This window comes from Canis lupus, chromosome 5, assembly GCF_011100685.1.
Source record: "Canis lupus familiaris isolate Mischka breed German Shepherd chromosome 5, alternate assembly UU_Cfam_GSD_1.0, whole genome shotgun sequence".
Lineage (NCBI taxonomy): Eukaryota > Metazoa > Chordata > Mammalia > Carnivora > Canidae > Canis > Canis lupus.
The window spans coordinates 71,101,003-71,126,814 of NC_049226.1; the positions used below are offsets into that span (position 1 = coordinate 71,101,003).

The 25,812-nt window shown below is 41.3% G+C and overlaps 1 protein-coding gene across 4 annotated transcripts in view; it reads right to left on the bottom strand.

Moving 5' to 3' along the window:
• The window catches only part of GAN (gigaxonin), a 60,742-nt gene that overhangs the window by 21,890 nt on the left and 13,040 nt on the right, over nucleotides 1-25,812 (bottom strand). For all 4 annotated transcript variants that reach the window (XM_038538205.1, XM_038538208.1, XM_038538207.1 and 1 more), the window contains exons 2-9: nucleotides 11,694-11,808; nucleotides 8,966-9,316; nucleotides 6,747-6,964; nucleotides 6,409-6,530; nucleotides 2,897-3,009; nucleotides 1,484-1,633; nucleotides 475-611; nucleotides 110-238 (exon numbers count right to left, since the gene is read on the bottom strand). In XM_038538205.1, the coding sequence (XP_038394133.1) occupies nucleotides 110-238; nucleotides 475-611; nucleotides 1,484-1,633; nucleotides 2,897-3,009; nucleotides 6,409-6,530; nucleotides 6,747-6,964; nucleotides 8,966-9,316; nucleotides 11,694-11,808 (1,335 nt within the window). The remainder of the gene's footprint in view (nucleotides 1-109; nucleotides 239-474; nucleotides 612-1,483; nucleotides 1,634-2,896; nucleotides 3,010-6,408; nucleotides 6,531-6,746; nucleotides 6,965-8,965; nucleotides 9,317-11,693; nucleotides 11,809-25,812) is intronic.

Below are 25,812 nucleotides of genomic sequence, written 5' to 3' on the forward strand. Positions count from 1 at the left end.
TAAATAGGATAATTCAGTCAAGTAACTTGAAAACAAAACTAATCTAAGACACGACTTTGAAAGCAGAAAGGAAAAGTCGCACAAGTTATGTGAAACTGCTCATACTTACCTTTTAAACTCGTCATGATAGAATTCCGACTTGCACGTGACCATCTCACTCCCCTGGATGTCCTCACGACTTCTGACTCCCCCAAACACATACAGTTCCATGGCCACTCCACAGGCCACAGCTCCAAATCTGAAAGGCCACACGGAGCATATTAGCTGCTGGATTTATAACTCACAGCCTGATTCCCAAACTCCTCTTACGCTGGTTTTAACGCTGCAACATTCAGGGTTTCATGAATATGTGGGTCTGCCTTTTTAGGAGATGGACTATTCATTTACTTTTATAGAAACCAAATACCAAGTCAAGTGAAAAGTTTATTTGAATGAAAGAGGGCACCTACAAAGTCCACATCCACATTCTTGTACCTTCTCTCCTTTAGCGGACAGATAGCAGTCCACTGCTGGGTCCTTGGGTCATAACATTCCACAGATTCGAAGAGCTTTCCATATGATCCTCCACCCATGGCATAGATTTTCTTTTTCATAGCTGCATAGCAGCCGATCTGGAAGAAGAAAGTAAGAAGCAGGGAGGCAACACTTAATTATTCATATTAGACAAATACTAACTCTAGTCTGGAGAGCACCGTAGAGTGTCTGGGAAAGGATTCGATTTCTAATAGTAAATCTATGGTGCTTTCCAATATTACAAACACAGGATTTTAAAAACAAGAAGAGGAGGTAATACATGTACTGTTCGTTAACTCCATCTGACACAAATGCATTCAGTGACATATGTAAATGTCCCTATTTTTTTTTTTATGTCCCTAATTTTTAAGGACTTCTCTAGTCTCTCCATTCTTTCACCACTATTTGCAGATTCCAATATTTAGATTCTGTTGAGCAACATGTCACTCAATTCCTGCATCAACTGAGTTGAGAGGGAGAGCAGGAACACAGTAGCCGAAGTGTAAATCCCCACAGGACTGGACGAAGTTTCCTTGTGAAGAAGAGCCCCTCCCTCCCACACCAGAGAATGAGAGTAAGACAGATCACTCTCTAAACAGCTAACGGGAGCCATGTCTTCACTCTACTCCTGGTGCAATGGCCATGTTTACCTGTAGACTGTTTTCTCCTCAGGCCTGCATGATGATTAAGAAAATAGGTTTGGAAGACCTGGCTGCTTCCCAAGTGAGGGTGTTCACAAAGCATTTGTCAAGCACAGGCGTGTGGCAGAGAACTTACCATCAGGATAAGCTCTCACACACACTCCATCTCCTATCATGGTGTACAGCTGATGATAATGAAGGCAAGCCACTGACAGGGACAGAAGTCATGAGTTCTTTTAACACTATCGATCGTACTAAAAGGCTAATGTGGGAAAGGAAGAAACGCTAATTTCAAAGCCCAATTTGTAATTACAAGATATGGTTCTCACCTTTCTAACCATGGTCAAATCAGGTTGCTTTGTCCAGGTTTTGGAATAAATGTCATAACACTCCATGGAAATTAGCTCTTTTTCACCATCCTCTCCTCCTAAAATGTACAGCATGCCATCTATCTCCACAATTCCAAAATTATGTCGTGGCTGAAAAGACATCAAAGATCTCTGTATACAAAAGGCCAACTCCCAGACTAAAAGCAGATATCTATCTATCTATCTATCTATCTATCTATCTATCTATCTATTTATTTATTTTAGATATCCATGCATTTAGTAACAACGACAGGTATTCCAGAGTTCCAACAAAGAGGTGCCATGCTCAAAACCATCTCTCTCTGGTATCTGTGATTGCCCTAGCGGCTCACCCTTCTGCCATAAGAGACAGAACCCAACTCAGGTGTGTTTTTTTTTTTTTTTTTTTTTTTTTTTTTTTTTTTATTTATTTATTTATGATAGTCACAGAGAGAGAGAGAGAGAGGCAGAGACACAGGCAGAGGGAGAAGCAGGCTCCAGGCACCAGGAGCCCGACGTGGGATTCGATCCCGGGTCTCCAGGATCGCGCCCTGGGCCAAAGGCAGGCGCCAAACTGCTGCGCCACCCAGGGATCCCCTTTTTTTTTTTTTTTTTTTCAGGTGTGTTTTGGAACAAGGGAATCACCTATACGATAAATTCACTGGTGGAATTATAATTTTCTACTTACAGCAGCTCAGAACAATAGGAACAACTATTACCTTCTGGTTCAATAAAACTATCTGCGTTTAGCAGTGGGCTGTAGTTGAGTGTTTCCCAGCTAGTGTGTGAAAGGAGGAACCACAGCTCAGGCACTGCCTGAGGCTGGGAGAGGCATGGGGAGGCGGGCCAGGCTCCTGCTACAGCTATCTAGAATGACGGAAGCCTGAGGGGTCATTTGTTAATGAATATTTGCTTAGAGTCCTTCCCCTTGGTGCCCAGAGCTATTTTCGTGCTGAGAGCAGAGTCCTCAGCGGACAGACAAAATCCCCCGCCATCAAGGAGTTTATGTGAACAATTAAAAAATACCCAGTATGTGAAAGGTGCCATGTGACGTTAAGAGAAAGAAAGTGGGCAGAGATGGGAGAGCACTGAGGGGCGGGAGGGAAAGCCTACCTGGGAAGTGCCCCATGCACACACACCAACAGAAGGAGGGAGGGAGCTACGATGGTGTCTGGCAAAGGTCCCAAAGCAAGTGTGTGTGTAGGTTTGAGGAACCATAGGAGGTCTGATGGAGCAAAGGCAGGCACAGAGAGGAGAGCTAAGGCAGTGGGTACAAGCATGGTGGGCAGGGGCCTGTGGCAGGGCCTACACTTCTTTCCTTACATGAACACAGACACAAAACAAAAGTGCAAAAGGAAAGATACACTACCAAACTAATGAAAAAGAACGTCTTACCTCATTCATTGGTGGCAATGCCGTCCATGTATTTGCATCCGGGTCATATTTTTCTCCTGAGCTCAGGGTCTGCTTATTTTCATCTTGGCCCCCAAATACGAACAAGAATCCCTCTGCAAAAATAGAACAAGACACAGGAAAGATGAAACTTTCTTCAATTTCCATCTCCTGCTGAATATAAATGCCACAGCTGTAGGGAGTTATGTGGAGGCAACTACTCTAATGATAAGAGTGGATTTGAGGTCTTCATCACAATTCATTTGATCCTTGGTGAGAGAGGCTAATTCACGTTTGTGAGTCACTCTGGCCATTTTATATCACTCCACATCTGAGTGGATTCCTACTACCCTACAGTGTACAACCAAGATTGGCACTACCCACACAGACACCAAGCAGCTCCATCTATTTCTATTCTCCCTGTGATTCTCAAACAACTTCTGATCCACAGCCCACATCTGTTCATTCAAGACCCAGGAGTGCTCAGATCCAGGGCACCTGTATGTGCTTCAAATTCAAAACAGGATCTAAGAGTCACTGTTGCACTTCTTATTTTAGGTCATGGTGGATTAGGTAGGTTATTTGTACCAACTCTTGTGCAAAACAGCTAAACTGTAGGACAAAACATTTTGAAATAAAATAATCTTAAAAGAGAAGAAGCCAACAGGGCAATATGATAAAGCTGAAAGGAAAAGAGTGAGCCGGAGAGGTTACCACCCATGAAAACCATTTTGCTCTAAGTACATTTGCCAATCTGGGAGATTTCCAACCTTTCTTATAATTTCCAACCTTCCCACCTTTTGAGGGCATGAGAGGGACAAAAATCAAAACCCTAGGCCCACAGGAAGTGTGACTTCTGGTAGCAGAGCCTCTCCAAAGTTCAACAGGAACCAGAACACCTAGATTTAAGTCTCCTTCCTTGTCGAGGAGACCCTCAAGGTTTGAATTTAATTTACAGTAATTCAATTCCAAATTTTCAGTGTTTATAGGCAACTGGAAGAAACAAATATAAAACCTGTGTGGAAGAAAGTATTTTTATCTAATCTTTAGATTTTAATATTCTAAGATTTTAAAGTATCAAATTATTCATACAAATAATTTTTAATAAAATGATCAATACCCAGCCAAAGATATTAGGACACAGAAACTAGACTCTATGAAGAACTGGCAACAGCAGACAATAGGAAGCAGTCTTGCATCGACTTCAAATTTCAAACACTGGACTAACCAAAGAGATGATAAAATAACAATGCTTACTATGTTTACTGAAAGAAAAAATTTTTTTAAAGATTTTATTTATTTGAGTGAGAGATAGAGAGAGAGAGAGAGAGACAGAGATATGGAGAGAGAGCATGAGTGGGGAGGAGGGACAAAGGCAAAAGGAGAAGCAGATTCATAACTGAGCAGGGAGCCCAATGTGGTGCTCAATCCCTGGACTGTGGGATCATGACCTGAGCTGAAGACAGATACTTAACTGAACTGAGCCACCCAGGTGCCCCCTGAAAGACAAATTTTTAGAGAAATCTTGGAAAAAGGAACTACAGAAGTGCCGCAGGAGATCTGAAAAAGATTTAAAGAGAATCTCTAGGAATAAAAAAAGAAAAAAACATAAAATTAAAAAAATTCAATAGATGGGTTTAATGGCAGATCTGTCACAAAGAGAATTCATTAAATGGAGGGTAAATCCATCCAAAAAAAGAAACCATCAAGAAGGCAAAACATGGAGAGGCAAAAACATGGAAAACAAAACAAAATGAAGGCAGGAGGAGAGAGGACAACAGAGCAGAGGCAATATCTGAAGATGTAAAAATGAGTAAGAATTTTCCAGATTTGAGGAAAGGCCAAGCCAGAGTCAAGATGCCCTACAATTCTGTATCTAGCACAGGTATCCTTTAAGAATGAAGGCAAAACAATGACATTGTTAAAGAAATCAAAGTGTTTGCTACCAATAGACCCAGAATAAAGGAAATTCAAAAACATAGACCTCAGAGAGAAGGAAAATAATAGAAAGTCTGAGGAATAAGAAGGAAAAACAAAGAAACTGGTGAATGTGTGGGTAAATCTAAACACTCTATAGATATATACATATTCAAAACACAGATGAATAAAACATGTTCATATGCAGATACTTATTCATAAATAGTCATACATTTTAATGCTGCAAGCCTGTGAAACATGAAAAAGAGTAGAAATGCACTTAGGCTTTTGTAACTTAAGAATACAGGCTATGGTATCTACTATGACTTTCAAAGGAATACAAAGGATATAACTTCTAACCTGTAAGAGAGAGAACAAAGTGAATAACCAAAAAAAAAAAAAAAAGTCCATCAATTGGAAAAAAAGGCAGGAAAGCAAGAAACACAGTACAGGCAGGATAAGTAGGAACCACTAGGTCATGTCACAGTTTCAACTCACTACAATTGGACACAACCCCATCCTCACTGTTCAATGTTTTTAAAGTACCAACTCCTGTAGGAAATCTTGGAAAATCTGTGACACAGGAACCATTGTGGTAGGAGTGTGCGTGTGGAAATTATGAATAAATGCACATATTATGGAAATATAAAATGTAAGAAAGCTAATTCTGAGAAGAGAGAACAAGGAAATCAGACTCACATTCTGTTGGCTACACAACTGCATCCCGTTTATTACTGACAATAACTTTAACAATCTTGGAACCAATAAAATGATTCCATTTCTGTACTACAGTATAGCTTCAGCCATTTCTATAATATGGAATGGTATGGTATAGCTTTCAAAATCTTTAAAATAACATTAGTGGGAAAGCAGAGACTATAAAATATAAAGGATTCCAGGAAGACTATTGATAATAGTTGGAAGACTACTGAGAATAATTAGAGTTTAGTGAAATAGCACTTGTGGGTGAACCCAAAACAAGACAGCAAGGTGAAGAGAAAGGCAGCAGTCAGAAGGCAGCAAGTACAACCTTTTCTATCACCTTCTTGAGTGAGAGCTTTGGCTGATGTGGAGCTGTTTCCTACTTGCGAAGGTCAAGAGAAACAACTTTCTGTAGTAAAATAACCTGAAGAAATTGCTAATGTAAGTAGTATTTTCTAAAGTCTCACATGAAATGTCTGCTTTTACATAACGCTTCTATTTTTCATACAGTTACTTTAAATTGCACGAATTTCAAAAACGGGATTATCAAGGCTCAAAGGAATTCTGTGTTCTAGGTGTGGCCATACAGCTAACAGGTCGTAAGAGTCACTGAATACTGTTCTATCAGTTAAGTCATCAAGTAAAATGCTCCTGTACTAAAGTCTTAAAAATAGCTACATATTAAAGATTCAGGAACAATAAAGACCGGCAGAAGACATTCTTCTCCTCACAAAGTCCTGAAAGCTAGAGCCACACAGAAGATGTCATCATAGAGATAATATTATTTCTTAAAATTAAAATCAAATCTCTAAAAAGGTTTCGAGTCATTCTGTACAACCCTAAAATTACATATTACTCGATCTTGTGTTTAAGTAAAATTGACCACAGAATGGTACCTGCTGAGAGAACTCCGTGGTTAATTCTTGGCATGCTTAAAGGGGCCAGTTCAATCCAAAGCTGCCTATTAGGGTCATAAAGAGGGCACATACATCGCATCGCTGCTGTTGGTTTCCGTGAACTAAGGAAATAAATAATTGATTAGCAGTTAATGTGTTTTATATAGTTTTGCTCATAATAACTATGACTAGTTTTACTGCTCTAAAAATGTTTAAAACATTTTAAAAAAAATCTATTGCTATTATGCTTAGATACCAAAAAATACCACGAATTCCTGTTTACACGGAAATAGCTCTTCCCTTTTATGACTTTTGAAACGATTCACATCCATACTTACACTCTTTCTTCTCCACCAACAGTCACAATGCACTCAGAGTAGCCCCGGGGCTTGAAGTTTGCCAGCATGGCCTCCCCTTGCTGTGGCTGGCTCAGTGGTATGTTGTTGCACTCTCTGACAATTTCTCGTACTAATGGTTCATTGAGCATCTGTTCCCGTAAGTAGCTGGAATCTAACCCTGAAACCCACAGTGCTGACATCACGTCCTTCATGTGGACCTGCACAAGAGGGTTGGAAGGATGGGAGAAAAAAATGTAGGACATAGCACACAGTTCTTAGAACATACATTTTCTGACTCATGGAAAGCTAAAATTGTTAACAGATTATCAGCAGGCAAGTCACAAATGCCAGTACTGCTTGAATATGCCTTACTGGCCCTTTCTACATCCCCATAGCCTCGATAAATACAAATTTAACTTAAAAAATAATCAGATTTATATTTGATGTATCATGGAAAAGCTTCAAGCAGCTTTCTTTACACCCTAAAGGGTCACCTTAGCAATAGGAAACCTTGGAACTCGGCTGCAGTGGCCTTATTTCACATAGCTGGATGTGCTGGGCGTTAAATCACATTCATGGGGACATTATATGTAGTAATAGCTATGTAGAACAGATAATCAAAATGGATCAACATTAACATTACAAGAAAAATACAGAAAAGCCAAAGTTCAGAAGAATCCTGAGTACTATGTATTTCTTCAAATATTATTGTTAAAAAATATCTAACACATATAATATGAATTATGTACCTTTCATGATCAGTCATTAAATTTGAAATAATGGAATACAACATACTACATACATGAGGTCAAAGTCCTTAGGGACTAGCTTTTCTTGGTTTTGGAATGGTTATTTTAAGGTATACTATTCCATATCCTGAGTGGCAAAAGCCAAGAGGTCTTAAGGCATGAAGTTCAGATTAATCAAAGGGTGAAGAACTACCTCTTGTTTCCCTGGCAACCTCATCCCTAGAAGAAAGGAAGAGACAGCTAGTGACCGTGGTCTCTATGAACAGCAGTGAATCCAGAACTCTCTTATCCTCTTTCCTTATCTACCCAATGAACGTGGAAAACCAATGCTAGCTGTGCTAACTATGCCAAGACTACTATCATATGGGAGTGTGTATTTCTATATCATTACAGATCTAACAGTTTCCATCTCTATTACAGTAGCTCATAGTTCCTAAATAGGCTGATAGAATTTTAACAGTTACAAGATATTCACTAAAACCTACATCAACAGCTGCTGAGAATGATTAACAATGCAATTATACATTTTAAAACTACTCTAAAACCTTCTTATTTTGAATATAGTAGTTGAAGCTGGTGTCTATAAATACCAGACTTAAAGGTCTGTGATTTTGCCCCCTCCCACACTGTAGTAATAGTTTAGCTCTAAAGCCTGATAATTCTGAGACCCTTCCTTCCCAGTTGTTGCTCCCACAACCTTCCCATCTGGAAATTGCATTGCCACATTACAGAGTGATCTCCTGCTTTGTGCTGAGTGGTATCAATCACTCCCGGGAGAGCCCATACCACAGAGGTTTCTGAGGTCCACTCCCCTCACTCCTCTGCCAGAGCGGTGTGTGCCCCCTCTCACTCTGCTGCCTATATCAGAGTTCCTGCATGGGTCACCAGTAATGATACAGGGATGGATGCTGAACAAGACAGTGGGGACAATGAATTTCTATAATCCACACCTCAAGCTTGAAATTAATTTTCCCACTAAAGGCAATGCACAAACAATATTATGTTCCTTACAAGTATTAATATTTTTATTGCTATGAGTTACATGAGCTTTTATAGTCTGGTCTGAAAAAAACAACCACTTCAATGATACTATGCAAAGATGTACCACAGACATCTTTTATTTTCTTAAGAGATTTTATTATTTGACAGAGAGAGAGAGAGAAAGAGACATCACGTAGGGGGAGGGGCAGAGAGAGGAGAGAGAGAGAATCCCAAGTCGGGAGGGTGGGGCCTGATGCAGGGCTTGATCTCATGACCCTGAGATCATGACCTGGGCCAAAATCAAGAGTTGGAGGCCAGTCGACTGAGCCAGCCAGGTGCCCCCAGACATCTTTTAGATCACAACTTTGTAAGCCTTTCAAGTTGAAGGGGAGAGACAGAACACCTATACTTTGGACTAAATAAATGAAGGAATGAATGGAATAAGTAAGTAAAAAGGCAAAGTCAGACCATGTTATAAACCACAGGTACCTTTCTTAGTTCTGTATCATGTGCTATCCATCGAATTACTGCTTCAAACACATATCTTTCGTTGCCAACATTTAACTTCTCGAGAGAAATCACTTCTTTAAGTTTCTGAGGACTGAGTTCTAAGAATTCTTCTGTGCTGCTGACATCTCGGAAATGAGTCTCCAGGTATTCTGTGGCAAGGTAATGGACATGGTGCAGGCAGTAGTGGAGTGCAAAGTCGCGGATGCCAATGCAGTTCTCAGCGGCAATGCAGCCTTCCAAAAACTCACAGCACAGAGTTTTAAGATCCGTCAGCAGGAGCAAGTCTGCTGCCTGTACAACATCTTGGATTGTATCTTCATTCAGCCGGATCTGCAGGAGTATCACAAATACTTTACATTTCAATATATGTATTAAAGCCCAAACTGCTAACCTATTAGGTGGAACTACATGAAAGTTCCACTTTTGTAGGTCAAAGATGATCAAATATTGGCAATTTCACACAGTCCAACCTAGGTCATCTTTTTCAAAAGGAGTTTGAGGGCACCGGTGAATCTTCAAACCATGTGAACAGAATATGGCCGGTTGAGTTTTCCCAGCACTTTCCTTGCTTTACCAACATTAACTATCATGAACCCTTCCTGGGTACACTGTCCATATTGTTTACTTCTAGGCCTTAGTGCCTGAAATGCTTATTAGGAGGTGGACAGTTCTCCTTTCTGTGGTAAACTAAAGGGAGTTCTTTAAATACTAGCACTGGAACTGTGGCAAATCTTGCCTCTAGATATATACCACGTTCCATTTTTTGCCAGATGGCCTGCCAGACACACCACATCAGCCCCTTGGAGAAGGGAGGGCCATGCTGCCCAAGGACCTCATTCCAAATGCCAAACTGCATTCAGTGCAACACGTACACTCTGGTCTCAAATCTACTTTCTGGAAGGAACTCCTAAGGTAAGATTTCTTGTTTATCGTTATGAACTTCACTTTTCCTTAATCTTCTAATGCTTCTTCATCCACCCACTTCAGTTTTTGCAGGCAACACTAAGGCAATTTAAAGAAACAAGCCTCTAGAATATTACCACAATCACAATGGTCAGACTCTTCTTTCCCAAAGAATGGGCAGTTGTCCTACACTTGAAAATGTGAAGGAGAGGTTCCAGGGTACAGTACAGCAAGAAACATTTTGCCACATTTTATATATTGTGTACCGCAGATATAGAAAAAAATGTATGACTGCCAATCACCTTATAAACTGAGCAACAAAACTGTGGAAAGAAGTGTGTCGAGTAAGTCACAAGTAAGAAAAAATTTCTTGTTTACTTGACATATTAAATTCAGCCACAAAACAGTGATAGCTGTACACCAGTCAGGTACAGGCATGTGAGAAAATCACTACATTCCATCCTGATAAAACTAAACTGCCAGATAAGGAGTTTGTTATAATTTATGTTGCAACTACGGTTTTAAACCATAATTAATTTTTTTGTTTATTTTTTTCTTAAACCATAATTAATTTAAATTGGGAACAAAACACAGAAGTCAACCTGTAAATAAGGTTTCAAGATTCAAATCCAAGCCTGAACAGGTATATGCAATTACTGGCTTACGAGTTGTTATAGCTGCTGCTGAACTGATTTTAAAAGTTAGATAAGAGGATTGGTCCTCAGTCTAGTTTCCTGATGCTTCTGAGTATCTTCAGTATTTTAAGGACTGTCCCAAAATTAATCTAAATGCATTCATTTTTAACAATCATACATATAACCTTACATGCACCACCCACCACCTAGTGTTCAGAGAAAAGGAAGGAATAGTGTCATGAAATTAACCCAAAAGCTTCAAAAAGAATGACAATCACCAAAGTTGACTGAATGAATGTATCCAGAGAAGGCAAGCAGTACATTTAGGATACTTAGGAAACACGTAGGATGAGGCTCTCACAAATGAGAAAGGTAAAGTAAGATGAGGAAGGAATAAGGGAGAGAACAGGAAAGAAGCTCTCAAAAAGAGTAAAGATAAAATGCATTCTCACATCACCACACGTAAGATACACTAACCTCTTCCTGTTAAAAAGCTAGTTCTGGTTCAACCTAAGATTATTCTTAAGAGCCCTCATGTTATACTTTAAATCATAAAATCAGGGGTTGGGGGCTTGAGGATGGCAAAGAAAAAGAAAGTCTCATTATTTATAACCTTCTTCCCTGGGTTTCATTAAATCCCCAGCAAAATAGGTGGGCACAGAGAGTAAAGGGACATCAGCAAGAATGGGATGCAACCGGGATATTGGTCCTACTGAAGCAACAGTACCCAGGCATCACAAATACAATGCAGGTGCCTGTCATATGCGAGAATCTCAAACTCTTTTTTTTTTTTTTCTATAAAACAATTCCCTCTGCCCAAGGAAGCTCCCCTTTCCAAGCTATGGGGTACAGAGCAAGATGGGAATTAAGGTTTAGAGACAGCTATGAAAGGTGATCCCAGTTCCTTTCTATCTCATGATGGAAGGTGGAGCTTGGAATGATAAATACAAAAACTGGGACTGGTTAAGATTTTACTCAGTCAGCTTTTCTTTTAAGAGCAGAGCCCTGGAAGAACAGTTGGGTGCCATTCCCAGCAGGAGATATACATCACGCAGACAATGACAGATGAAGAGGACGGTGTTGCTGGATCATAGAATGGATGAAGGAGACCCTCACCCTGAGCTTGAGAGGCCTCTACTTCGTCTTCCTCCCTGTGTGTCTCATCATACCTGCCCACTGAAGATGTAATCCAGGATCTCTCTCATAACCATTACCGATATCCCTTCAAGTTCAATCTTATATGTTGATCCATCATCTTTTGGAGGATTATAGTTTAATTTTGTCCTAAGAAAGGGAAAAAAATGTAAAATTTCTATGAAAGAACAGAAATAGCTATAAATATTTATGCACTAAAACTCAGCATAAGGTAGATATTTATCAGCATATAAACCCGGCCTAGGAAATGTAGTTAGTTTATATATTTTATAACTTCTGACTACAAAACATTTGTTCTAGGATTCAGAATACTACTTCTTAAAAAACAAAACAGACAACCATAGAACTAAGAGCCACCTAAGCAAGGATCTCTACTTCACCTTGGGAGTCTAGCTCTGTTAGGCTTTTTTTTTTAAATTATTTCATTATCTATTTTCAGTAATGTAACAAGGACCCCACGAACCTCCCACCCAAAACAAAAGCTAGGAAGTTGACAAAGAACCTGCTTCTACCCAAACATACCCTCTCACTATTCATCTCTCTGCTTTTCCCCATCTGAAGTAATTATCATCCTAAATCCTATTTGATTTTCCTTTGCTTCTTGATATTACTGTACCCACGAAACCACTCTCCTTGTGGTTGTGTGCACTGCCCTGTCATACAAGTGTCAAACATCTCTTCGTGTCTACAGTCACATGTGTTTCCTCTTCTGTGAAACACATGCTAAGTTCAAATCTCTTTTTCATTTTTTAAAATTGAGTTATCTTCATATGGAGGTGTATGAGTTCTTTATCATATTCTTGGTATTAAATCTTTGGCAGACTTGGCACATTTGTTTAAGGCATGAGTAATTTGAAGAATGATTTTTCATGGTGAATGTTTTTTGTGTCTTGTTTAAGAATTGGTCTTACCCAAGATCTGAAAGATGTTTGTAAATTAGCACTGACTAAAGCTAATACACAATCTAAATTGCACTTAAGAACCCCCCCACCCCCGACGCCCTCAAGGTTGAGAATTGGTCAAATCAGGCAGCTGTGGAAGGAGGGTGAGAGATGAGCCAAAAAGACACAGGTTGACCAGTGGTAGTAAGGAGCTGAATTCCCAGGTCCTGCCTCCACATATATACGTGACTCCCTGTAAGGCCCTCCCCACCTAGCTCTAGTGCAAGATAACGGATTGACATCCTGAAGAGTTACAAACAGAGGGTAGGCCACAGGAGGATAATCAGGCACATTCAAGGATGGGTGTATGGTACCAAAAACAGAGCAAATATAGTGTTTACACACTGGATGCTGAGACCATCAATTTTCCCCCCTCAATTCTGCTCTTCTTACATGTTGAAAGCCAGACCTATATTCTCCAGGCAAGAAACTGGAAGACTCTTTGGAGGATGTAATCAGCCCTAAAGGGAAAGATCTAAAGTTATGGATATAGGGCTGCCCCAAGAACACAGGACTTCAAACTTCTGAAGGAAAATTCTTTCCAACCTAGATTTTTTAAAAAAACATTTTATTTATTTATTCACGAGAGACACACAGTAGAGGCAGAGACACAGGCAGAGGGAAGAGAAACAGGCTCCATGCAGGGAGCCCGATGCAGGACTCGATCCTGGGTCTCCAGGATCATGCCCTGAACCAAAGGCAGACACTCAACCACTGAGCCACCCAGGTGTCCCTCCAACCTACATTTTTATAACCAGCCAAACTACCAATCAAATGTTAGGATCCAACAGATATTTTCAGCCATACATGGTCTCAAAACAAACAATCTTCCATGCAACCTTTCTCAATGTGCTGCTACAAAATGTGCCCCCCCAAAACAAAGGTGTACATCAAGAAAGAGGAAGATTTCAGGAATGAAAAGACACGTTCCAACATAGGAAAGAAGTGAAGTCAATGCAGGGAAGGGTGCAGAATGGGCCTAGGACAGCAGCTATCTACAAGCAGAAGAAAGCCAGTCCATCCTGCTGCCAGTAAGGGCCTTGGGAGACTCCAAAGATGAAATTGATGGGATAATGTATCTGGAGGTAGGAAGAAGATACTTAGACAACCTTGTTTCTTTCCTTATTTCATGTCTGCTATTCCTGCCTCTACAGTTCCTATCGAACTAAATAGTTTTACTCGAAAGATACTTCATTTCTGCTTGCTGCACTCCAGGGTTTATCTATATGCTTGACACTTTTAATAAGTGAAGAAAAAAATTTTTTATCAATTCCCGACCAAGAGAGAAAAATCATGTAAGTGCTAAGACTAAGACCAAGTCTGAAATGCACTGTGGTCTTTCTGGCAGCACACATGGTATTTTTCACTTAGGATGTCATAACTATTTATATTTTTCAATCACTGATTCTTCCTTTTTACATGCTCTGTGAAAATGATCTGAGCCTCTTAAATAATTTTCTTTTGTCAACTGGTATGATGTTAAGCTTTTCAGTAGGGAGTGCTGGAAAGACAGTGCTTCTTGGTTCTGGTCTAGCAACTTGGAAGGCTCCTATAAGGCAGCCAATCTTTCCAGCATGAAGCTCCTACAGTGCTCCGCCACCAGCAGCCCGTTGCAGTTTCCCCTGGAATTCCCTCAGGCAGTTTTGACACTTCTTATGAACAGTTTTCCCAGGCACCCGAGGGGACAGACTTCTGGCAAGTTCCAGCTGTGCCATTTCCCTGCCATGCAGGGAGTGTGGCTGTGCCCTGTCTAAAACATCTGGAGCTCAGCCCACGGTGGTGGCTGCTTCTTCTATGGGTTATTCCTGTATTTTTAAGTTTTCCTTTCTTCTTACTAGCTGATCTCTCATTACTCCAAATCTCTTGTTGTAGTTTATAATTCTTTATATTAAGCTTTCTTTGCTGAAGTTACTGCGTGGACTTTTTTCTCCAGACAAGACCCAGACTGAGAAAGTGGCTAACTATTTTAAGGCTGTAACTCCAGAACATATTCAGGTGGAAGAGCCTCAACCTAGAACTGGAGCTGTTCTTGTTTTAAAGTAATCCATGTTCACACAAGAGCTGGCTGTGCCTGCCTGTGCGTGTTGTGGATGGTGGAAGGAGGAGGAGCCTTCTAGACTAGGGGCAGAGCTACAAGTAGACCTTTCCTTGCTGTCTGTCTGTCCGTCCCTTTTCAGTTTTCAACCATGTGACTGGCTCACTGCCATTTTTTTGGAAGTTGACTATACTGTCATATGTTTTTATAATTAAGAGTAAAGTTTTCTCTCTCAGTGAGAGATGGCTAAGAGGACAGAAAAAAGATGCCTGTATATAAGTATGGACCATTTCAGACTTCTCTAAAACCAGACCTTTTTCAAAGCCCATGAAAAATCAATCACTGTACCATCAAGTCTCTAAACATCTGAAGCCTAAATTATAAAACCTAAAAGTACAGTTTAAATTCAGATCCCTACACCTGCCCCCAAACTTTTCCCTCTTCTTATCCTGGTTCTGATCTTTCCTGGTACCATCTGTGCACACTCCATTCCTACCCATCTTGTAAAGAATGGCTTACATGCCAGTTCCACACAAAGTTATTCTTTATCGCTCCACCCTGTCACAGGCTGCACCTCCACCCTTACCTCCATGTAGGTAAAAATAATTTCTCTGCTACAGATTTCCCAAACACTTTATATTATGGGTTTGTCAAATTCTGTTTTTATTGTGGCATTTAAGTATATATCCCATTTCCTAACTCCCTTATTTAACTGTTAAGTTCCTTGAGGCCAGAGTCCTCTTTATCATGGTAACCCTACAGTGTAGCCCAGTGGCTCACAGAGAATAGATGTTCAACACTTATTTGTAAAATAAGCATTTGAATTGATAGTGGTCTTTAAATATCTCAAGCACTGTCACATGGTTTCTTTCCTGCATGACCTCAGGTACAGTGAAACAGAACCAGAAGCAGCAGGAGGAACTTTTATAGTCTCACATGTCCAATGCTGAAAGGACGAAAGCATGGGCTTTCTCAAACTCCAATGTTCATAGGGATCATCTAGGGCTCTTGACTCAGTCTCAGTGTGGCCTGTGTTTCTGCATGTGTAACAAAGTCTCAGGCAGCACAGAGGCTGCTGGTCTCCAGACCCCTCGGAGTAGCAAGGGGTTAATTGATGCTTCCCAAATCACCCATGATATGTTTGGTACTTTAATCCATCCCACATGAGTATTTTTTAAAACGTAGTAAAAATATAATGGGGATATAATGTACCAGATGGTGACTACAGTTAATAATATTGTACTGTGTATTTAAAAGCTGCGAAGAGAGTACATCTTACAAATTCTCATCACAAGAGAAGAAGTTTTATAACTATGTCAGATGACAGGTTAACTAGACTAACTGTGGTGATTGTTTTGTAATGTAAACAAATACAGAATCATTATGTTGTATACCTGAAGCTAATACAATGTTATGTCAATTATACCTCAATTAAAAAATGGATTATTAGAAAAATGAAATAAAAAAGACACATGAAATGCAGGCCCTGATTGTTTTATCATCTCATTCAATAAGCATAAAATTACTTTGTCAAATTGCTACAAGTGTCTAAACTCTTAACTGCCACACATACACTTATATTGTGGCAGATTGCTATCCAACCATCAGCAGTGCGCAGGTGATGTCCCAGTAGGCTGGATGACCAGACCACCCATCTGTCAAGAATACAGTGAAAGCTGATTGAGTCCCTTCCAATCCTAGTTGGTAAGAGTCACGTCACTCAAATTTATTTTGAAACAGTCTTGCTTTAGAGCCTACCATCATTCTGTTACCTCCCATTTCTCTTATTCTACCATTTCTTGGAGACCTGCCATCCTTTCCCAACTCAGTAACCTCCACTGTGTCTTATTCTCCCTCCTTTTGTCTTCACTTTTTTTTCTGATTCCCCAGCTAAGTCTCTTGGTCCTTTTAGCTTTTGTAGCATTCTGTCTTTCATTTCTTTCCTTCAGGAAATAACTTAATTTGCCCAAGATCCACCAATGAACTGTCCTCACTCTCGAGCCCAACACATTTTCTCCATAGCTTTCCCCTTTATATCTGGAATTTTCTCATCTTGCACATCATTTTTCCTTCCTTTGCTAGAGAATTCAGTGAGCTGGACTAAATGAGTTAAATTAAAAAGAAAGAAAAAGCAAGCAAGCAAGCAAGCAAGCTAACCCAAAGTGTTAATAACTGACAGCTCTGTTTTGAAAGTTAACCCGTAAAAAAAACAGGAGGTAAATCAACCGTTCCTTTCTGTGTTCATCTTTCCCCTAGGAAGCTATAGGGTCATATGTAAATTTACTGGAAGTCACAGTATCCTTGTTTTTATTATCATGTGACGTCAACTTATAAACTCTCTCTTGGAAAATGCAGTAGTCTTAAAATACCATTTTGAGAATTTTATCATACGCTGAAAAAACTAGAAATAATTGAGAGTATTATAAAATTGAGCCTCAGGTGTTCAGATATAAATATCCATGCCAGTTGCATTCTTCCCCAGTTTTGTTTCTAGGGCAAGACATTTCCCCTCTGTGCCCATTTTCTCATTTGTAAAAAGAAGAGGTTAGATAAGGTGATTTGAGAACTCTCTCACCCCTAAACATTTTTGGACAAAACTGCTGAAACAGACCAATGAGTTAGCACAGAGACTTGACTCTAGAGGCGTCCTGTGGAGTCCTAGAGGGTGAAGTCCCGCCAACTTAATCAGTGATCTAGGATTTATAACACAACTTCTGTGGAATATGCAGTGCAAGTTTATTTTTCTTCCAATCACCTATCCTCTGGGCAAGCATTTATTTTCTGTCCTATTAAAGTTGAACAGATGTGAAACAAAATCAATTTTTCTTATTCTTGGCAACACTGAAAGAGATTTTGTAAAACAACAACAACATGTTGTTGGCCAGTAGCTAATAAAGAAGCTGGTATTACTCAAAATTTTACATCCCTGAAAGAGGCCTACAACTTTTAAATGAGTATAACAGAGCCCAAGTAAACTGCTGGGTTATAAATAGTTCTTTTCTCACTGGCTTCCAATTGCTGAGAAAATTCAATGTGTCAAATTGCTCAGGTAGCCAGGACTGATTCTACTCTTCCAAGAACCATCTTAGACATCATTGAATGGGATCTGATGTAACACTGACAGAGAATACATTTAAGTGACTTTTTTTCCTCTCTGATGCAAAAGCTCCTCTCCAATAAAAGCAAGGAAATGTACTCAAATAGAATGCAAGAGAATGTAATGTTTAAGTCAAGATTTAGAGAAATTCTGGGGTGATTCATGGGCATTACTCATATGGTTTTAAATGATTCATGTCGCCTCAAACTATGTAGCTACTGACAGCAGGCTCTTTGAGATGTGTGCAGAGGGGCTTAGGTTCATCACTACATTTGCCCACTTAAGCCAAACTCCTATTTCATGTTCCCGGAGCAGGGGTGGGGTAGGGAAGTGGGGGTGGGGATGGGAATCTGTTTTACAGATGCTCCTCCCCTCCTCTTTCATCTTCATGAGCTCCTAAAAACTACATCAAAAATGGATAGTTGGGGCAGTGAAACTACTCTGTATGACACTGCAGTGATGGAGACCTGTCATCATACTTTTGCCTAAACTTACCTACATCATACATTTGCCTAAATTTACAGAATGTGTATGACCCATAGTGAACCCTAATGTAAGCTACAGGCTCTGGGTGACAGTGATCTGTCAGTATAGGTCCATTATCTGTAACAAATGTCCCACTCTGGTGGGGGCGCTGATTACGTGGGAGGTGACGCATCTGTGGGGCCTCGGGGTATATGCAACATCTCTGTACCTGAACTGAATGGTCAATCTTGCTGTGAATCCTCCCCAATCAGCTTAGTGAAATATAAATTTGCAAGTAATATTTCTGTCAACAGAAGGCACCATCCCATGACAAGGCCTTTTATGGCCTATTTTTTATGGGGGGAGGGGGACAGGAACCCAGCTTTCCCATGGTTCCTGCCACACAGGAATGCCACCTATGTGAAAGAGAAGCATTTACATGGGTATCTGAGACAGGAGCAGGGATCCCAGAGGAAGGCCCATGGAGCCCCCAGACTCCCCTGGGGAGATATGCACCAGGTGCCACAGACTGCTAGGTGAGTCCCCCCTCAACCCCCCCACTGGGGCCAACAAAGGCTCACGAGCCAGCCACCAAGATGCTCTTCCTACAAGACCAAAGTCAGGGAGCAATGAGGAGAGGAAACCACAGGAAAGCAGGGGTATGATTGCTGTGGACCCAGCCAGGAACTGCCACCAGCTTAACACGGCACACCTAGGGCCAGCATTACCAAGTGGGAGGTGGGTAAAGGAAAGATAATGCAGAGCTGGGACAGGGCTGCATTCCTCCTATTACGATTCTAGGAGGGGAGCCTCACTACTGGGGTGGCATGCTAATGGAGCTTCCATACTACTTCTCCTTCATTATTTCCTTCACTCTCCCTCCATTCCTTTTTCTTCACTTCCAGCCTCCAGCTCTTCTTACCTAGACGAATTAGTTTTCACTTCCTTACCATCAAAACTTTCCGCCTCACACACATCCTGCAATGATTCATAATTTGAATAGGTTTTAAGAGTACCTCCTGAACCTGGCTTCCCAGAATCTTGGGGCAAACTCTTAAGAGGAAAGCAGATCCCTGGGTACCCTCCCAGACCAAATCAGTCAGGTTCCAAGACTGTGTACTTTTAAAAAGCATTCCAGCTTATAATGACACATTCCCTCACCCCTGGAATATTACCATCGCCCTCCACCCCCCCTCATCACATGGTTTAATACTTTACTCCTAGTCTCTGCTCTAAAGAGCAGCCCAAGTACCACACTATCTAAAATGACACCTCTAGGGGCACTTGGGTGGCTCAGTGGTTGAGCATTTGCCTTTGGCTCAGGTCATGATCGCAGGGTCCTGGGATAGAGTCCTGCATCACGCTTCCTGCAGGGAGCCCGCTTTTCCCTCTGCCTATGTCTCTGCCTCTCTCTCTCTGTGTCTCTTATGAATAAATAAAAAAATCTTTAAAAAAAATAAGATGACATCTTTACTTCCTTCCCTGCTTTATTTTTCTTCATAGAATTTATCACCATCTCATAAACTACATCTATTTAATGTCCATATCCATGACAATGGGGCTTTGTCTTGTTTACCATTCTATCTCCATACCTCATGAAGAGCCTGGTACCAAACAGGCACTTGACAAATACGCATGGACTTAAGTTAGTAGCAGCATACAGCCAGGCTGGGGGAATGAAGAATTTCACCACTGCAATGCCAGTTACTGAAACAAAACAAGCACAACTGTGCAGATGGTATTACTGACCAGTTGAACAGTTGTGAGCTTTTCCACACTGCATCTCCCCGGTTCGCCCACACTGAGGGAGGTGATGCTTCCCCCAGCACCCAATCCACCTGTGCTGTATTCAGCAATTCAAGTACTGAATGTTCCCCTGCTGCAAAGCTATTTGAATGTCCATGGTGCCATTACCTGCCTTTGTGCTGAGGGCAAATGTAAACTAGACTCAGGGTGCCTGGGTGGCTCAGTTGGTTAAAAATCTGCCTTTGGCTCAGGTCATAATCTTGGAGTCCTGGGATAAAGCCCTGCATCAGGCTCCCTGGTCAGCCGGGAGTCTACTTCTTCTCCCCCTGCCCCAGCTTGTGCACGTGTGTGCGCACTCTCTCTCTCTCTCATGAACTCCCTCTCAAATAAATAAAATCTAAAAAAAAAAAAAAAAGTAAACTGGACTTTAAGGTTGGCTGTAGGGAAGGTTTGTGGTCTGTGAATAAACCTGCCTAACTGGCCAGTACCCCATCTCTGCTTCATTGCTCTCTGTTCACCATCACTAGTGCACTGAATGGAAAAATGCAAAGATTAGGAAAAATTTCTGGAAAAGCAAGAGTTTACTGTTCAGGTATCATGCCACCAAGATGCCCCACAGTAATGAAGCTGAAGCAGAACCAGCTCACCATAGAGGATGTAGGAACAAGTCTGAAGAGGCCCTGGCCATTCCTGACAACCTCCCTGCTCCCCCACCGACCAGGCAGCACACAAGGAGTTATAAAAACATTTTCCATTTTCCTTCTGATAGCACATCATCCACTCTGAAGATGAAATACAGTGTTCCTATTTAGACCTGCTCTGAGTTACCATGTCCAATTATATCAATATCTGGAAGAAATATGAGAACAGAAAGTGTATGCCTTTGAGGCATGTGATCTGAACAAAGGAAAAATTTATCTAAAGGGAGATAATGTTTTCAGAAAGAGAACATGCAAAGTATGAACTACCTTCAGCAGGAGGACAGCTTGAGAAAACCCACAGTGTGTGCGTTTGGGGGATGGGGCGGGGGGGGTAACACACAGCACATCACAGGGACTGTGGACATGCACACCTTTAAGTGACATCACTTACACATGCAGAGGCACATGATCTCTGAAGGGAAAGAGATGAAGTGTGACCAAACCCATAAAAACTATAGCCCTAGGCCAGTGACCTTGCTATAAGTCCCTCCACTGTTCTAGGCAGAGCATCAAGTACCAGGTACGGATTCAGAAATCAGATCTCAACTAGTTGGTGGGCCCTGATCTCGAGGGACTGATGAACCAACACTTGTAACCATGGGCTTTGGATCAGTAAAATGAAATGCCACAAGTTATTTCTACAAGTCTGAAGCCTCTAGAATTATGTCCCACAAGAAATCTCTTTCCCAGCCTGCTGAAAGCCTATTTTCTCCCCCAGGCTGTCCCCATCTTAGGACGCGGTGCTATTCTCTACCCAGCTGCATAAGCCTGAGACTCAGGAGTCTAATAACTAACAGAAGGAGTGACTGAGTTACAAAGCACAAGTGGATGCTAGAACTGGCAAAAGTTGATGAGGCATGGAATACTTTCATGATCTCAAAGTATAGCCCCATAATTTTTTTTTTAATTGGAGTTCAATTTGCCAACATATAGCCTATCACCCAGTGCTCATCCAGTCAAGTGCCCCCCTCAGTGCCCTTCACCCAGTCACCCCATCCCTCTGCCCACCTCCCCTTCCACTACCCCTTGTTTGTTTCCCAGAGTTAGGAGTCTCTCATATTCTGTCATCTTCACTGATATTTTCACTCATTTTCTCTCCTTTCCCCTTTATTCCCTTTCACTATTTCTTATATTCCTCAAATGAATGAGACCGTATAATGTTGGTCTTTCTCCAATTGACTTATTTCACTCAGCATAATACCCTCCAGTTGCATCCACATTGAAGCAAATGATGGGTATTTGTCATTTCTAATTAGCTCCATAATTCTTAATTACAAAGAGAAAAACAGTGGATTAAACCAGTGGACACCATCTTTAACCATGTGATCAACTAATGTTATCTAAAGCTGGGACAAATCAACATCATGGCGCCCTGACACGGTACATGGAGAGGGGTGCCACGTCACTTCTGTGGTCTTCTCACCACAAATGCATAACCTCAGTCTAAATTTAAGAAATCAAACAAACCCAAGTTGAGGAACAGTCTACCAAATTAAGTGATCAGCACCCACCAAACGTATCAATACCAAGAAAGATAAAGGCAGACAGAGGAACGGTCACAGGAGACACAAAAAGATTCCAAGTGGGCAGGACAAGTGAATCACTGTAAAGACTGTGGAGGAGGTGCTGTGCTAAGTACCATGGAGGCAAAATAGTTCTCCAGGGAGACAGGTCAGAGAAGGCTTCACAGAAGTGGACCTGAATAGGACCTTGGCTGAGTATTTCACACTGAGAAGCGAGGACAGCAAAGGCAGTAAAGTAAGTACTGTGGCACTCAAGGAATGGCGGGGGCAATCAGCTGAGCATGGCTGGAGAGAGTAGCACATAGGGAAGGAGGACAGGGGCGAGCCAGCTCCTGGAGGATCTATGCAAACACACAGATCTGGACTTCCCCTTGAGGGAGATGGAGCTATACGTGAGGACTTACTTAAAACTTATTTTGAAATAATTTTAGATTTACAGAAAAGTTTGTAATCATAGAGTTCCTATATCCCCCTCATCTGGCTTTCACTAATGTTGATATCTTAAATCATCTTAGTATACCTATCAATACTAAGAACTAAATATTTATTGGTATAATACTATTAAATAAATTATGGACTTTATTCAGATTTCACCAGTTTTCCCCTTAATGTCTTCTCTCTGTTCTGTGGTCCAATCTGGGATTCCAAACTTCAGTTGATGATTGTCTCCAACTCATGACAGTCCTTCAAATCTTCACCTTTTAAGGCCTTGACTCTTTGGTGAGTTGTGATCAATTATTTTGTACAATGTCCCTCAAGTTGAGTTTAATTTCTTATGATTAGACTGAGGTTACACATTTTTAGCAGGAACCCTACAAAAGTGGTATCATGTCCTGTGTAGCATGTTGTGATGTTGATGAAAAGGATGTTAACCTTGGCCACTTGGCTATGATGGTGTCTTCTGGGTTTCTCCATTAAGAAGTTACTATTTATCCCTTTGTTAAATCTATTGGAGGAGATAATTTGAGAATATCCAAATATCCTTTCTCTCCCCAAACTCTTGCCCACTAATTTTAGTATCCACTGGTAGATCTTGCCTGTAATAATTATTATTATGATGCTCAAATAATGATTTTTTATTATTTTATTCCATCTACATTTATTAATGGAAATTCTTCAGTAAGGAAGAGCTATCTCAGAGTGTCTGGGTGGTTCGGTCAATTAGGCGTCCAACTCTTGGTTTCAGTTCAGGTTATGATCTCAGGGTCGTGAGATCAAGCCCGTCAGGCTCTATGCTGGGTGTGGAGTTTGCTTAAGATTTTCTCTCTCTCTCTCTGTCCCTCTCTGCCCCAGCTTGTGCATGCACATTCTCTCCCAAAAATTTTTTTATAAAACTGAGAAAAAAAGCTATCCCTTTTCCTCATTTATTTATTCACCCACTCAATTCACTTACTCATGCCTATACATGTGGATATGTGTTCTGTTCTGTGGTATATAACCCAATGTTATTGATATTCATTTCCTTGCTCAAATTGCCACAGCCTTGGGCACTGAGAGTTCTTTCACGTTGGCTCTCTTGTCTTTTGGGCACCTCCTTACTTTCTGGCACAAATGCTCTAGGCTCATGGTGTATTTTTCCTGCTCCAGTACCTGCATCAACCTCATCTCGGAAGACATTAGCTTTATGCATTATCTAATTACCTTCTAGAAGCATCACTGTGGCAGCAGCAGCAAGTGTGGAAGACTGATGGGGATCGAGCATGGAGACAGACAGACCAGTTCTGTCACCTTCTGAACTACAGCGGCTGGAATGTGAGCAGCAGTAATGGTGAAGCAGAGACAGGTTGTGGAGATCTGAGATGTGTCATTTAGATGTGTGTGTGGGGTGCATCCCTAAGGACTTCCAGTTTCTCCCAGGGAATCTGGCAATATACTGACCAGCGAGGTGAAGGGAGGACTGCCCACCTTGGGGAAGGGAGCTGGCCTGGTGTTCAGGAGAGGCCAAGGTGGCGGTATCTCCGGAGTAGATGATATTATGAGAGAGTGGAGGGGGAGGGACAGACCTTGTGCCACATCACGTATAGTGAGAGAAAGGGAGGAGAGCCAGAAAAGCTGGCTGTAGGGGAAATGGGACAAGAGGGGTCACAGGAGCCTGCAGAGACCAAGTGTCAAGAAAATGACCAAGAGTGATAAATACAGCAGACAGGCCGAGTCAGATAAACACTTCCAAGTTTTCACTAGATTTGGTCATTCTATTTAGCAATTTTTAAGAACAGTTTTAATGGAGTGATAAGACAGGAGACAAGAGAAGGAAAAAAAGAGGTGAGACCATGGACAAGATAAAGACCCTTATTTGAAGAATTATGTGCTTTTGGGGCGCCTGAGTGGCTCAGTTGGTTAAGTGTCTCTTTTTTTTTAAAGATTTTATTTATTCATTCATGACACACACACACACAGAGAGAGAGAGAGAGAGAGAGAGAGAGAGAGAGAGAGGCAGAGACACAAGCAGAGGGAGAAGCAGGCTCCATGCAGGGAGCCCGACATGGGACTTGATCCCGGGTCTCCAGGATCACGCCCTGGACCAAAGGCGTGCTAAACCGCTGAGCCACCCAGGCTGCCCAAGTGTCTGACTCTTGATTGATCTCAGGTCTTGATCCTGGGGTCATGAGTTCAAGTCCCAGGTTGGGCTCCATGCTGGGCATGGAACCTACTTAAACAAACAAATAATAACAATTTAAAAAAGAATCATGTGCTTGTTAGCAGAGGATGCAGAGATGCATCTGGACATTTGTATATCTCCCATGTACCAGGCACTGGAAGAGACTCAAGCATGTCTCTGTGCCAAGGAAGGAGCCAGAAGAGAAGGGAAAAATTGAAAATACAGAAGGAAGAAGATATGCAACAGAACATCCTAGAAGAAAGAGTAGAAGATGGGAGGGTGGGCCAGGGAGAATCAGTCTTGACTGTGGATCTCTGTTCTACTCAAGGCTGGCCTACAAGTCATCATTACATGATTTAAGTGGCTTTAAAGATGATCTTCAGGGAATCCCTGGGTGGCTCAGCGGTTTGGTGCCTGCCTTTGGCCCAGGGTGTGATCTTGGGAGTCCCAGGATCAAGTCCTGCGTCAGGCTCCCTGCATGGAGCCTGCTTCTTCCTCTGCCTGTGTCTCTGCCTCTCTCTCTCTCTCTCTCAGTGTGTGTGTGTGTGTGTGTGTGTGTGTGTGTGTGTGTCTCTATGAATAATAAATAAATAAATCTTTAAAAAAATAAAGATGATCTTCAGGGTTATAGTTTCTATGTCTGAACTTAAAAAAAAATTAATACTCTAGGGTCAATGGTCAACAAACTACAACCTACTGCCTGTTTCTGTAGGGTCTCTGAGCTAAAAATGGTTTTTATATTTTTAAAAGGTTGTTAAAACAAAAACCAAGAAGACTATGTGTCAGAGGTCCCCTGTGGCCTGAAAAGCCTAAAATATTCGACTCTGTACAGAAAAACTTTGCCAAACCCTGTTCTAAATGTTTTTATAGTAGAAAGCATACAACATTTAAAAATCCGGTCTAGGGACACCTGGGTGGCTCAGCAGTTGAGCATCTGCCTTTGGCTCAGGGTGTGATCCCAGGGTCTGGGATCAAGACCCACATCAGGCTCCATGCATGGAGCCTGCTTCTCCCTCTGCCTGTGTC